We start from the raw sequence: 15,984 nt of genomic DNA on the forward strand, positions 1-15,984 counted from the left end.
GGGCCTCAATAAAGCATATTATTTGTTCAGTTTACTACTCTTTAAGTTGATATTTCTACAACATTAAGGTCTTTAAAAGGTTCTGTGAATGTAATAAGACTAAAGTTTTTACAAAATGGAAGCTGGAGAGTAAGCATCCTTAAATCTTAACATCCTATATATTACTGTTAAAAAGAATCCTCATCAGTATCTACCTGAAGCTACCAAATGGAGCAGGGATATCCATTACAATATCATTCCCAGAAGGCTCTCATCTCCCTTCTTGAGTTTGCTGCATCCATATGGTGTGAGGCAGGCCAGAATCCTACCTGTGGCTGCCTGAGTATCAAATTAAAGACCCAACTTTCCTCTTAAGTAGGTAGGTCCAAAGGTAAGTGGTAGGCTCATTTTAAAGGCTTTAGATAAATTTTGGTACCTGTCAATTTTTCATTTGATTCCAAACTCACTAGAGAGAGTAATATACTAAATGCTCCCTGTTTAAACATTAAAACTGGCACATAGACTAGGGAACCCCCAAATATATGGAAATTTATATGAATATCAAATAAACATGTGAAGTGAACAAATATCTTTGTTTGCCTGCAGCTGGTGATATCTACAGACATGTGCACGTGATAGTGTCTTAACTAGCATGAGTTAAGCAGAACTCTGCATCTGACTTCAATTTAGTATGGTCACTAAGGCAAAAGAAATAAAAACAAAAATAAACAAATGGACCTAAACTAAAAAGCCAGTGCACAGCAAAAGAAATCATCAAGAAAAGGAAAAAACCTACGGAATGGGAGAAAATATATGCAAATGATGCAACCAATAAGGGGTTAATATCCAAAATATACAAATAGCTCATATAACAATATAAAAACAAAACAAAAAACTCTCATCAAAAAATGGGCAGAAGACCTGAATAGACATTTGCCAAAGAAGATATACAGATGGCTAACAGGCACATGAAAAGATGCTCAACATTGCTAATTATAAGAGAAATATAAATCAAAACCATGATTAGGTATCATCTCACACCTGTCAGAATGTCTATCATCAAAAAGCCTACAGGTAACAAATGTTACAGAGGATATGGAGAAAGGGGAACCCTTCTACACTGTTGGTGGGAATGTAAATTGGTGCAGCCACTATGGAAAACAGGATGGAAGTTCCTTACAATGCTAAAAACAGAAATACGATATAATCTAGCAGTTCCACTCCTGGGTATATATCTGGAAAAAAACCCACAAAAACATTAACTTGAAAAGATACATGCACCCTGATGTTCATAGCAGCACTATTTACAATAGCCAAGACACGGAAGCAACCCAAGTGCCCATCAACAGATAACTGAATTGAGATGTGGCATATATACACAATGCAATATTAGCCACAAAAAAATTAAAAAATACTGCCATCCGCAGCAACATGGATGGACCTAGGGAATATTATACTTAGTGAAATACATCAGATAGAGAAAGATAAATACTACATGATATATGTGGAATCTAAAAAATAATACAAATGAATGTACATGCAAGACAGAAACAGACTCACAGATATAGAAAACGAACTTGTAGTTACCAAAGGGGAAAGGGAAGGAGGGAGGGACAAATTAGGGGTGTGCAATTAACAGATACAAACTACTACATATAAAAGAGACAACAGAATATACCATAAAACACAAGGAATTATACTCATTATCTTGTAATAACCTATAATGGAATATAATCTGCAAAAATACTGAATCATTATGCTACACATCTGAAACTAACACAATATTATAAATCAACTATACTTCAATTAAAAAAAAATAGCATGGCCTGGCCACAGATGGTATTGCAGGTGTGGCTGAGGCAATACTTATATTATTGAATTTTTTAAATGTCCTTTAGTCATATAGATTTTTTAGGTATTAGTAAGTGGAAATCCTTTTCGTTCCTTCCGTCTGGTTTCTCAACAAAGACTACAAACCAGAGGATTAAACTGAAAAGCTGGTTAAGTTCCATATGGGTCTCAGAACACTAGTGTGTGAATGTCTAGACTCTAAATTGTTAATATTAGTCTTAGATAAGCCGACTTAATTCTATCCCTCTTAATTCTGTCCCTCATGATTTTGTTTTCAGAGAACAGCTCTTATATTCATGTAACTTGTCCAAAGGCTTCTAGAGTCACCATCACAATATCTCTAGTAACTTCTGAGATTGATATGTACATAAATTTAATCAAAGCTACAGATGTCAAGATTTTATCTGAGTTCAACGAAGATGTCCAGTGGATTTTATTGAGTGCAGAGATAAAGAAGGGTCAAGAGTCCTTATTATTAGGGCATAAATCACTTTCCTAGGCTGAAGAAGAAGAAAAACTCAATGGAATTATTACAAATCCAAAAACCAAAAGGAAAACTTAAAAGGCCTATGCCTCAAAAACTAACTTTAGGTACCAGGTTTGCTTAGTCTCAAGACAAACTAAGTTTGTTTTAAAAGGATGATAAACTTTCAATTAAAATAACAGTGGAAGAGTTTTTTAAAAAATAAAATAAAAGGAGTTCATGTTAAGATGGAAGAACAAATTATGCAAGGCCTAGGACAGTTCAAAGCAGAATAAAGAAAGGGTCTAGAGGAGCAAGTGGCAAAAAAGATACTGTCTTCACTGGGCTCCTATAAGTGCAGACATCAGAAACATTAAAAGTAGCTTCATTTCAGGTACCCATTTATGGTTATTATCCAAATAACACAAATAAGGGGGAAAAAAGGAGTGCTTTTATGATTTTAGCTCAACAGAGTAAGGATTTCAGGGGAAGTGGCAAAAGTCAAGGTAGCACAGGGCTAAAAAAGTCTTGGCACAGGCTGGAGACAAAGAAGTCCAGAGACAAGGGCAGAACACTGGAGCTACGGAAATTGCAAGGCTGGAGCCTTGTGGAGATCATACTTTGAGCTTTATGCACTACAAGTAAGTGATATACTCTTTACAAGAGGCAGTGTAGAAATTGCGCCACTGAACAGAATCTACACTTAGGGTAGCACATACCAGGACAACATAGAAAAAATGGAAATTAAAATCTTCTAATATAAAGGAAATCTAAAGGAGGAGATATCAAGTATCACCTGGTGCCTGGGGCTGTAATCCATGGAAATTTATAAACTTTGCAAGCAGAAATTCAGACACAGCTTTCAAGGAAGCAGAAATGTTCAGGTAAAGTGTTTCCACCTCTCAGAAAAATACCGTAAGCATACAGTGGCACAAGCACTTGATGAATTTTCCCAGTAAAGCTTTACAAGTTATAGACACTGGCACGCTGCCATAACTGACTGGCACTCTGGTGAGGTTCAAACCAAAACTGTCTTGGTACCCTGTTTTTTGTGCACCCATCTTTCCTCTAATATCCATCTTCAGTGTCATCACTAAATCCTACTGGCAAAAGTGATCTGAGTCAACTTTACTATGCACTAAGTTCAAGGAATTACTAGTGTTTCTAAATTTAATGGGTATTGACTGGGTAAAGTAATAAGTGTTTGCCCACTGACCTTCTGGATTCTTAAAGTAAGATTGGAGGTTAAATAATTTTCCATTTGATTTGTAAAAGAAACCACTGTCAATCAGAGGAACACCAAGCTACAGCTCCTGAAAACTCCCCAGCCCTAACCAGACAGGCACACTGGCTCTGATTAAGCAATATTCCAGGAAGGCAAGAATTTGGTATCTTAACCTCCTTGGGACTCTAGACTTCAATTTCTCTTTGTGAACTTGATAATGGGATATAATTTGATAATTTGATCCAAATGAAGTGTTTCTGGCAGATAAAACAAAGGCCAAGTGGCAGGAAAATAGTTATTCAAGTTGAAGGAGAGGGCAAAAACACTAGGGTAACTGAAAGTAAGCAGTGGAGACAGAGTAATAGGAGACAAGTCAAAGAGTTAGACAGGGGCTGGATCATGAAGCCCTGCAGTCCATTTTAAGAATTTTGGCTTTGACCCTGAGATAGGAAAGCATGGAAGGTTTAGAAAAGACCTCACTCTTATGTCTTTAAAAGGATCACTTGGGCTGTCTGGAGAAAAAACTGAGAAAAATTAGAAGCAGAGAGATAAAATTGTCCAGCGGAAAGATGACTATAGCTTAGATCAAGGTCGTAACAGTGGTTGTAGTAGTCAGATATGCCTTTTCTCCCTTACTAGATGATTCAGTTCCTTGAAGGAAGGGGTTGTGACCTTTTCCTCCTTAAATCCCCTCTAATCATTAGGATAAAGCTTTGCACACAGTACACAGCCAATGTTTTCTTTTAGGAATACCTGCTACAACACTTTTATGTATCTAAATCTATGCCTAAAGTAATTAAGGACAATTCAATTGATTGATATTAAGAAAAAGTTATGTATATACTGTCAGGCACTACACAGCATTTTATGAGCACCTATTAAGTTTCAAGCACTTAATAGTTGTTGAAGTTAAATTCAAAATTTAAAAGAGAAGACAAAGAATCTCAAGGGTTAAAGGGCAATATATGGGAAATCTAAAATATGACACAAATGAACCTATGTTCAAAACAGAAACAGACTCACAGACATAGAGATCAGACTTGTGGTTGCCAAAGGGGAGGGAGGAGGGGGGAAGAAGAGGGATGGATTGGGAATTTGGGGTTGGTAGATACAAACTATTACATTTAGAATGGATAAACAGCAAGGTCCTACTGTATAGGGCAAGGAACTATATCCAATCTCCTGGGATAAACCATATGGAAAAGAGTATTTAAAAAAGAATATTAAAAAAAGAATGTATATATGTGTAAAACTGAGTCACTCTGCTATAAGCAGAGATTGGCACAACATTGTAAATCAACAATACTTCAATTAAAAAAAAGGCTATCTAGTAATTCAAAATAATAAAATTTTAACAATAATAATAAAAATAGAGTTAAAGGACAAAATGACATCAGTTAATATAGAGTTTTTAAGAAATTGTAACTAGAATAAATAATAGAATAATTTATCTTTTCCCAAAAAATCAAGTTAAGAAAGGACTGCATAAGAATTAAGTCCCATAAAGGGAAGTAGAAATAGCATATCTACTCTTTACAAACACAGGATGAAATTTAGGAAAACAAAATAATAAAAAAGGATGAATGAGTTTTAAGATTCTCCTAACTCAGTTCTATCTAATTTTTTTTACAACTTTCTCCCCTCTTGATTATAGGTTATGTACACTCACTATAATAAATCTGTATATTTTCAAAAAATCATCCATCATTTTCTGCCCACATATAACCACTGTTAACATCTTGGTAATTTCTCTTTTCTAGCTGTGTGACGGGGTTAGTTGTTTAACCTCTCTGAGTCTCATCTGTGCCATTCATAATATGGAGATAAAAAAAGTATCTATCTCACAGGGTTGTTGAAAAGAATAAATGAGAAAGTAGGACATGAGATGATATACTTTTTTTGAAAGGGCCAGAAAGCAGTTTATGGGCCATACATTCTCCATCTTAACTACTTAACCCTGTTATATCATGAAAGCAGCCATAGAAAATACAGAAGTGAATGGGCAAACTCCAATAAAGTTTTACTTCCAAAAGTAGGCAGTGCTGCTTGTGTCACAATGGCTTACAACAAAGTTTCATAACCTGTTGGTGTGTTTGGATGACTGCGGTCTGTTTTTGTTTAGCAAGTTTTGAAATTCTTAAAGAGAATCTGATAAAAAGAAATAAACAAAAAACTTTAGACCTGCCCACCAAGGAAATGCAGATACAACTTTTTTTGCAAATAATTTCAGTGTTCACAGACTTCCTGAAGTACATGAATGGCCCCTATGGATTATCATCAAGAAATCCTCTTTCTAGTGAAGTAGCACATTTGATTTTTCTTTATAGTACTTCCCCCTTTAAAATACAGTAAGTATAGTGAGAATGGACCAGCCTATATTCAAACTGTATAATCCTGCTACAAGCAAATTTTCCCACCTAATTTTGTCATCATATTTTATTTTCGTTAAGTCATTAGCCACTGAGAACATCTTTTTTTAAGGTTGAATAATATTTTAGTTTACAAGGGTTGAAAAATGTTCAACTGTTTTATATGTTCTGGTTGCTTTTCCATTTTCAACTCATTCCTTTCATTAAAATTGCAATTAACGCTATGATGAATCACTTTATATCCAAACTTATATTTCCTCAGAAAAATTAATGCTATGTCAAAAAGTACATATTATTTTTAATGTTTCTAATATATTTGATGAATTATAGTTCAGAAAGATTGTAGTGATTTCTGCTCCCACCATTCAAAAATGAGATATCCATTTCACCACACCCTCATGAGCATGGAATATAAATCTTAAGCCTTACTAACAAGCTCTATAACCTGAGAGATATTTGGCAAAAGCTTTCAAAGCATGGTAAAGGATAGATAATAAAGTCTAAAAATGCATATCCACTGTGCTCTGGGTTAGTAAGGTATCAAGATATTTAAGGTTAAATCTTAAATAATATGGAGAGACAAACTTTAAAATTTTAATCACTAAGAAAAACATCTAAAGTATATTCCATTCCCTCCAGCCTTCAAAACACAAGGTAGTAACATAAAGTAACTGGTCTGTAATCATCATAACTCTTACATTTAATAAATAACCACTATAGTGAACCACTGCTTCAGAGAAAAGCATATCCCACTCAGGTAGATTGGGGGAAAAAATAAAAAGGTTGAGAATCACTTCTTACAGGGAACTTCTGATAAGTTCGATTTTTTTTCTCTTTTACATTCATGAACATCTTTAGTTTCTGCTGCCTTGAGTCTTTTTAAATCACTACTTCTACTCAGTCAATTACTGCTTAAGTATGCTATAGTATATATCAATACATATGCACAGATGCTGTAACAGATACCAAATGCATATTCCTAGATACAATAAATATATGTGTATATTGGAATGGTTAAGTACACAGGCTCTTGACAGACTGGCCAGGATTCCAATCTGACTTAATCAAACTGTTTAATTTCTCTTGGTCTTAAGTTTCCTGATCTGTAAAATGAGAATAATGGCACATACCCTGTGGGGTAGTGGATTAAGTGAGACAGGACAGGTAAAAGACTTATCACAGTACCTGACATATGGAAAACACTCAAAATATGAGTTATATACATATATATAGCACTCCAATAAAATAAGTAAATCTTCCAGATACTAAAAATATAACACACATATATCAAATCATCGGCAACAGTGATTAGTGAATATTTAGAACATTTCAACTTTAGGGTAACCAAAACAGATATGGGTTAATTTTAGTAAACTGCAGTTATAGAACTATATATTAATAAATTGTGTACATGTTTTAAGGGGTACCATATGTGTATATATATTTTCAAGGTACACAGGGCAATGTTGTGCACCTATCTATTAATATCTACTGATAAAACTACTTCCTAACTTCTCTTTCTCCTTTCACTTCTCTATTTTACCACAAATGTAGCCAGAAAATGAAGGTGTCCCCTTCTTTCTCAAAGTTAATTAACTGACTGATTACAGTATATCACTCAACTCTGAACAAATATAACTAATCATGTTCTCCATGCCTTCACCTACATAGATAAGCACTGAGGAACAAGAGTACAGACTAGCAGGCACTCTATACTCAAAATCAGCAACCTCAAATGGTTCTGTAGGTCAGCTCAATCTCTCTCTCTAAGAAGCTACCATTCAGACCTCTATTCATTTTAAATCTCTAACCACCCCCATATATTCTCAACAGATGAAACTTCCTACCCCAAAGCTCCTATACGAAGCAACTCCATATGTGCTTTGAATCCTGTCCTCCCTTCCCTTTTTAGAATCTTATTTTATAGATTATCCCTTCTTTCTTATGTAGATTTATTTCTTCCTTTCAAATGAATCATTCTCATCAGATTTTAAACATGCCAAATTCTCAACAATTTATTTTAGGAAAAAAATCCTCACTCAATCCACAATTCCTCCACTTTCTACCCATCTTTCTATCTCTGTTATAAGTTATCTATACTACTGTATTTCTTTGCTTCCCACTCCTCAAACTACTCCAGTCTGACTCCTGCTCCCATCATTACATCAAAATAGCTCTGCTTAAAGTCACCAAAGACCTCCACATTAATTCAAGGGTTCGATCTCAATAGCTTTTGATGCCAATTACCATTTACTCCATCCTGAACCATTCTCTTGTCTTCTGTGACACCAAAGTTTCTTGGTTTTCTCCAAGCTCTTTAATCCTTCTCAGACTTCATTTGAAGACTCAACCTTGTCTACCACAATATTTAACTGTGGAGCTTCGGAAGCTTCACTTCTAAGTCCTCTTCTTTTCTCATTCTATATTATCTCCTTATGTGAGCTCATTCACACGCATGACCTCAAATACCATCCACACAACTATGATTGACCAGACCTCACTTCTGATCTCTGGATTATGCAAATCCAGCCATCTTTAAGATCTCTCCATGGGTGAGGAAAGGCACCTTAAATTCAACATGTTCAAACTAAACCGAAGATTCTCAGCCAAGCTCAACTTGCCCAAGAATGCCTTTTACTAGCCTGCATTTTAAAGTATTATATAACTTTTCTTCATAGAACTTATGAAAGTTATAGCCGTACACAAAATCAGAGACAATGCCTATCTGATTATCACTATATGCCCAGTGCCGTATATAGTCATTCATCAGGATCCTGGAGACCAGTTCCAGGATCAGCCCCCAACCCCTACCCCCACCCACAGATATCAAAATCTATAGGTGCTCAAGTCTCTCATATAAAATGGGGTCATATTTGCATGTAATCTACACATATCCTCCCGTTTACTTTAAATCATCTCTAGACCACTTAAATACCTAATACAATGTAAATACTATGTAAATAGTTGGTGGTGAGCAGCAAATTCAAGTTTTGCTTTTTGGAACTTTCTGGAACTTTTTCCAATATTTTTTTCATCTCCGGTTGGTTGAACTTGGTGCTGCAGAACCTGTGGATATGGAGGGCCAACTCTATAAACAGACGAGTCAACCCTAACATCAATGACTCTTTTTTTTCTACTCTTTAAATGGAAAGCCTTTCAGCTATTTTCACATTCACCATTGCTTTGGACAATTGAGGGTATTAAGAGGTTAGTACAAGGGTGTCAACGTACTGAATTTTATGATCTTACATAGCACATTACACAGATCGACCTCCTCTCATATTTAGTTGCCACCAAGTGTTCCACCATAGCTCTGACCAGGGGATGCTGATTGGGTCTCATCCTAGAGAGCAGACCCATACTGAATAGAGTATACTGCTGAAATGATGAACTGGCCTGTCAGAGAAACAAGGAGCTAAAAATTAAATGTGATATATATTACATGAAAGATGAAGATTACCTTGTATTAGATTCATTCGAAATTATAAATCTGAAAAACGCTCTCCAAATTAAACTAAGTACTACTGTATTCACAACATAACCAGAATTAATATTTAAATAAATTACATTAGATTTTAAATGGCCTAATATCCTTTCCATTATATATTAATATACATTTTAAATGGCATATTAATTGACCATATTTCATTGATCATGTTTTAATTTTTCAAATACCTCACCAGACACACATTTTACCATAGCCTTCTTAAATTTAATGTGAAGTTTTCTTTTTTGCTTTTGTTTTTAATTGCTAAGGTATAGTTTAGTACCTTCTGGCAAGAAAATCAAAAATTCAGTGCCAACAATAACAGTACAATTGGTGCCTTACTTCTGTTTGGCAGAACTGCAAAATAATGGTATTACTAAAATTTTAAAAGCACTACACTTCACTTAAAAATATTTTCTTCTACCATTTTATCTACAAAAATTGAGATAAATTTTTCTAAGCCAATATCATGGGTGGTTATTAGAAAGCAGTAATGAATACATATTTTAATGCAAGGCTTCTTTTAATAGATGAAGTTCTTTTAATAAAGAAGTTACACAGTTTAGGATCTCATTGGTTAACCTAAAATGACCTTCATAAGTTCACTCAACCAACTCATAAAAAAAAAAGCATTTCACATATTTTTGAGAAACAAGGAGTTAAAATGTCATCATGCTCAAAATCTTCTTGCATTTATTCACAGAAAATAAGCAATCTGTGAAATACGGAGAGAAAAAAATAAAATGTATTTTTTATATTTTATTTTTCCTCTGATTATAAAGATAGTAGGTTTAATCAAAAAAATATAAAAAATAAATAAATGTAAAGAAAAAATTCAACTATAAACATAGCACTAATAAATTATCCACTGTTAACAATTTGGTATATTTCTTTTCAGTCTTCTTTATTTACAAAAGGGAAATCACCTGTCTTCTGTGTCTTTTCAGTCATTATTATACCACTAACAGTGTCCCATATGAATAAATATTCTTTAAATACACGACTGTTAGGAGAACATAGGGTTCCCATTATATGCAACAATCCCCTTAACTTTGGTTTTCAGGTTATTTTCAATATTTGCTATTACAAACAATGTCATTATGAACAATTAGTACTATTCAATTCTGAAAGTCAACCTAAAAAAGCATAAATAACAACAAAGCATTAGCTCCCTAAATACAGCCAACGAGATCTATGGTTCATTTTGTTTTTCATTATTATAATAATTATAATAAATAAATAACATGAAGATAAATATCATACTTACTAAAAGAGTTGCAAGTAATTGCCTCTGAGGAATATGCAGGGAAGGAAAGGAACAGAGCATGACTGCTATATAAAAAATATTATATAATAAAATTATAAGCTATGGCAAAATAGAAAAACAAAAACAAAATAAAAACACAAACAAAAATTGCCTCTACAATATCCATTCTTGTTTTCCTCCTTCCTTATTAACAGAATCACAGACGTGTTTATCGGGGGCAAAAAAAAAAAAACAAAAAACCTAACATTCTTTTCAGATGGGAATAGCTAACAAGATGGAAATGGAAGTTACTGAGTAGGACTTAGCACAAGATGTTTTTGGCTTATCCCAGAGACACCCTGTTCCTGCTACATGGAACTCGGATATGGTGGCTGGAACTTCAGCAACTATTTTGGATCATGAGGCAAACTTGAGATAGGAAGATAAGGATGATTGATAAGAAAGGTAAAATGATGGTAAAATGATGATAAAGCTACCATATCATCCCTACACTATCCATTCATGACTTTTCATGTAAGAAATAAATGTGTACTATTGTTCAAGCTATTTAAGTTAGGTCTCTCTTGGCAGCAAAATGCAATTCCTCATATTTAAGTCTTATATGACTTATTAAACCAAGTACATATAAAACACATATAAAAATTAAAAGTAAATCAAAAAATAATTCCAATTAATTCCAAGAATAGTAAAAATGTATTATTATACCCTAAAAAACTGCTCAAGAAACTATAAATATTATATAAATTCTATACCAAAGCTAACAGATAAGGGTTATATTTTCCTAAAACAATTAAATTTTAATTTCTCTAAAGTAAGAGGCATTAGCATGTATTTTACAGAACTATGAAACAAACTCTTTTTCTGTTAGATTGTCTCTTTACCTATCAAAGTGCCTGGTACACGCTAGCTGCTTAAAATTATTTGAGGATCATTAAATACTTTTTTTAAGACATAAAATATCCACTAAGAGTTCCAAAGGAAGGTTATAGCAGGGTTTCTCAACTTCAGCACTACTGATATTTTGGACCTGATAATTCTTTGCTGTTAGGGTGCCCTGTGCATTGCAGGATGTTCAACAACATCTCTGGCCTGTACTCACTAGATGCCAGTAGCAACCCCCCAATTATGACAATTCAAAAATATCTCCAGACACTGCCCAATGTCCCCTGCAGGAAATAAAATCTGGAAAAAAAGTAGTTGTTTTTGCAAGTCATTTAGTGCTTCACCAGGAACATTTGGCTTTTCTAGTTAAATTTAACAGAATTTTAGAACTGTAACATTTCTAAATTCTCTCTAAAGTTTATTGTGGGATACAAACTCTAAGTGACCTACAGATTAGATCAGCTCTAATGTCCCTCTTAAACCTTCAGAGGATTTCACATGAAAGAAATATTAATAGCTCTATCTGTTTAAGCCTATCTATGTGCTAGGTATAGTACCAAGCACTTCATGTTCATTCTCTCATTTTATACTCATGACATCTTCATGAGATGACTATTTAACCCTACTGTAATAAGAAATAATTTTAAAGTCTATTTTAATCAACATATCAAAGTGTTTCCAGAAATACTTATTTATCATTCATTATATTCATTCTGGCACTGAACTAAGAAGGTACCTTTACTTGCTTAATTTACAATTTATGACTAAAAAATTTCAATATATCTAGCAACAAAATTAAGTTGAATTACCAAAAACTTCAGGAAATGGGGAAATGTTCACAGCCCCTAACAAGTCAGAGAAATAATAACTGTTTCTTGGAATATTTTTTATACTGTGACATAATTAAAGAGTACTTTTTAAAATTTTTCATCCATGATTCCCTGAGTTCTTCCAGTAACTTTTTTTCTCCTTTGCACAACTTGACAAAGAAAAAAAAAATTCTCTTTATAATTATTTGAGGATTCATTTGTAATTTCATTCTGTTGTTCAGTAGAAATTGAAGGGTTGGTCCAAAATCCCAGCTTGTTCACCTGACAAATTAACTTGTTCAGGCCTCAATTTCAACTACGTAACTTGGATAACAAGACCTATTTGAAGGCCTTAAGAGTTAGTAGGTCCTCAATAAAAATTACATTCCTCTTCCTTTCATCCTCAAATTAAATATCAGCTAAGGGCCAATTCTATTTAACCATTTGTAGGGAGTCTACTAATAAGAGCCAAGGCAGGAATGTGATGGGGCAGTTAGTCTAACATTATTCAATGTAACTGGAAATGAACACTTTCAACCTCCCAAATCCATCATCTCAAAAATCAGCTGTAGCCTAAGGGACCTTTCCCTTAGTTTGAGATTTTTAATTACTGTGCTGGTATTGTTTCTCAAATAGAAAAGTATATCATCAAATGCACTAAGTGCATGCATAATTTTTCACTTATATTATCTAGAGTCTTCTGTTTTACTTCTTCCTGTGGTAAAAAACACAGAACCATTCTTGAAAAGAAGTGTTGCTTCCTCTCCCTTCACCCATACAACTAACTGCCAAGAAATTTTGATTCATATTTCTCTCTAAAAAGAGGAAGATAAATTGGAGCCTTTCTTCTCAACTCTACAAGGCTGTGTGTATAATTCATATATTTAGTTAACTGTCACTAGCCCAAGTGCACATTATTCATTTTATGGAATACTCACAGTTAAGTCATTTACTAATAAAGGCAAGTTACCCTTAGCAAATATTAGGAAACAAAATGTTTTAAAAGAAACAATCTTCAGGAATTAGATTATATAAACTACTGCTTCCCTGACTGGCAAATAAAACAATTACTATACTAGAATTTTATTAATCAATCAGTAAAATTTAACTTAATATAGGTAATCTTTTATTCCATCTTAAAGTTTTAATACAAAAAAGGACTTCACAAAGCTCACCTGCAAGGTGGAACCAGGACAGGAACCCTAAGGAGAGATCTTTTGGTAATCTGCGGTATTATAAAATATGTTATGAGATTTCAGGTAAAAGTTGGTAACATGAAAGTATGTCAGTATAACACGATTTAGCAACATAAAAGTTCATTAAGTTCTTCCTGTTTAGTTTTATTTCCTTGGATATTTCAGGAGGGAGTGGAGTTTTATAATATAGTCAGCTTCATTTGTTCTTAAAATAATTTACTGTCACTATTTGGACACTGTACTTCACAAGCTAAATTTATTCATTTGTTCTTAAAGTTGATTTCAAGAAACAGAATAGGGGTAATTAAAAGGTCTCCAAAAATGTTCTGGCCCTCAAATTAAATTTTGCATTCTATAGCAATTAAGGGTTATCTGATCAGGTAAATTTACATAAGCTAAATGTAACCAAAGCCAAGCTGCTCATTAATGATATAAAAAGCAAAATATAGAAAAAAAGACTTTCTGCCTGTGACTATATTAAAAAGATCAATTGTAACCTAATTTTTCATAAGTTAAAACTTCTATAGATACAAAGTCTACTGATAACATGGTTTCTAAATGTAAAACATAGAAGACAAGCTCTGTAAAGACAATGAACCTCTAAATCCTGAATGCCAATACCAACAAAAAAAACTTTTAAGACAGTCACTAAATAGAGAGCAATACCAAAGAAAACTGACATACCCTTTAGATCAAGACAATTTCCACTGCCAAACCAACTTACCTATTGGGAAAGGGGGGATGAAATCAAAGAACAGTTTAAAGTATTAAAAACTTACCTGAAAATAACCCTACTCTTTTTCTTTCAATGCTTGGAAAGACATAAAATCAGATTTCAGCAAACATGATGCCCACTTCTGTTTAACTTTATTTCCTACTTGTTACCAGAGTGAAATTAATGGCTAACTTTAGTATGTAAAGGGTCCAAACTGTTAAGGATCCAAACCCTTTACCTATCCACTCATTTAATTACTATCCCTATTTGACAGAACAGGAAAGAAACTAAGGCCCAAAGAGGTTTGTTCAAGATAATAGAGCAAGAAATAGTGGAGCCCATATTGATTTGAACCCTATACATCCGAGATAATAAACAAATAAAGGAATGGGGTGGAGAAGGGGCAGTTAAATTTTTTTCCAAAAGAGTTTGCAAAATAAGAATGCTGTGAAAGAGAACAAAATGTTTAAACTATAAATATGTGTAGATGTGAGTGTAGATAACACAAATTTTACCCCTACACAAGTACTTTGGTGCTTTAACATCTGATTACGGTCAAACATTCTAAACTGCATCAAATCGTAGTGGCGGTCGACCAAATAAGTAACTTACTGTTACTATTCAGATACTGTTTTTGTTTTTTTTTTACAAGCTAAATAAAATACACCATAATTTAAAAGAAGAGGGGGTGGTGGTGATGGAACTGGAGTAATAGTTTCAGGAAAGCTACTTTCTCTATTAGCAGTTAATTAGAAAAGAGCTTATGTGTAATCGGGGAAAAGGGGTAAGAAAAGGAAAAATGACAATCCCAATGCCTTAACCCCAACCTCCCAAAAAAGTAACTAAATCACCGTGGGTCAGCGCCTAAGCCAACCGGAGAACTGGCCCAGCGGGATCTCGTGAGGGGATGACAGGAGACCCGAGCAGAGGGGGAGGGGTGGCGATGACAGAAGAGGGGGAGGTAGAGAGATGGCGTGCCTCCTATCTCCGGAAAAGGGGAGAATACGGGGAGCAAGGGGCGGAGAAGGGAAGGCAGGAAATGTTGCCTGAGATTCCAAATGAGGTGACAAGAAACAGCGTAGGAAACATAAGAAAGGCGGGACCCTCGGGCAGAAAGGGGTCTGTCTGGGGCAGAGGAGGCATGTCAGTACAGAGCTTTCCTGCCAGCTGGCCCTCCTTCTCTCCAAACCCTCTACCCCCGACAAACTCTCACTTTCTCAGCAACCCTAAACCTGCGCGGGTCATCCCCGTCCCGCTCCCCGCCCCCCACCCCAAGCCAGAGAGGTGGAGGGGGGAGTTTCACCCTCAGGCTCCTTGTTGGGCTGGTGGCGCGAGCGCAGGACACAGCCCAGATTCGGGCACGAGAAGACCAGGAGAAGCAGGGAGGCCCAGGACCCGGCTGACAAGTCCGGGCGGCCGACGGACGCCTCACCTGACAGAAGCGTCGGCAGTAATCCCGACTGCTGATCCCGACGCCGCCGCCACCGCAGCCGCCGCCGCCAGCGCCGCCTCTGCCGTCGCCCGCCGCCCTAAGCCCGGCAGGGCCTGGCGGGGACTCCACAATGGCCACGAGCTCTTCTCCGAGGCGTTCGGCCTCTTGGTCGCTCTCTTCCTCCGCCATGAGGCTCTCGCCGCCCAGCGCGTACCAGCCCCTGCGCCGCCGCCGCTGTAGCTGCCTCGGCTAACCTCCTCCTCCTTCTCTAGTTCCCTCCCCCTTCTCTCCTCCCCAGCCGGACAGGGG

General features: G+C 35.4%; 1 protein-coding gene across 3 annotated transcripts in view; it reads right to left on the reverse strand.

The window, feature by feature from the left end:
* Window positions 1-15,952, reverse strand: part of ZNF654 (zinc finger protein 654) — a 96,149-nt gene extending 80,197 nt beyond the window's left edge. For all 3 annotated transcript variants that reach the window (XM_057697860.1, XM_057697859.1, XM_057697858.1), the window contains exon 1: window positions 15,676-15,952. In XM_057697860.1, the coding sequence (XP_057553843.1) occupies window positions 15,676-15,864 (189 nt within the window). In that variant the 5' untranslated portion in view covers window positions 15,865-15,952. The remainder of the gene's footprint in view (window positions 1-15,675) is intronic.
* Window positions 15,953-15,984: the final 32 nt, after the last annotated feature.

Source organism: Hippopotamus amphibius, chromosome 10 (assembly GCF_030028045.1).
Source record: "Hippopotamus amphibius kiboko isolate mHipAmp2 chromosome 10, mHipAmp2.hap2, whole genome shotgun sequence".
In the NCBI taxonomy this organism is placed as follows: Eukaryota; Metazoa; Chordata; class Mammalia; order Artiodactyla; family Hippopotamidae; genus Hippopotamus; species Hippopotamus amphibius.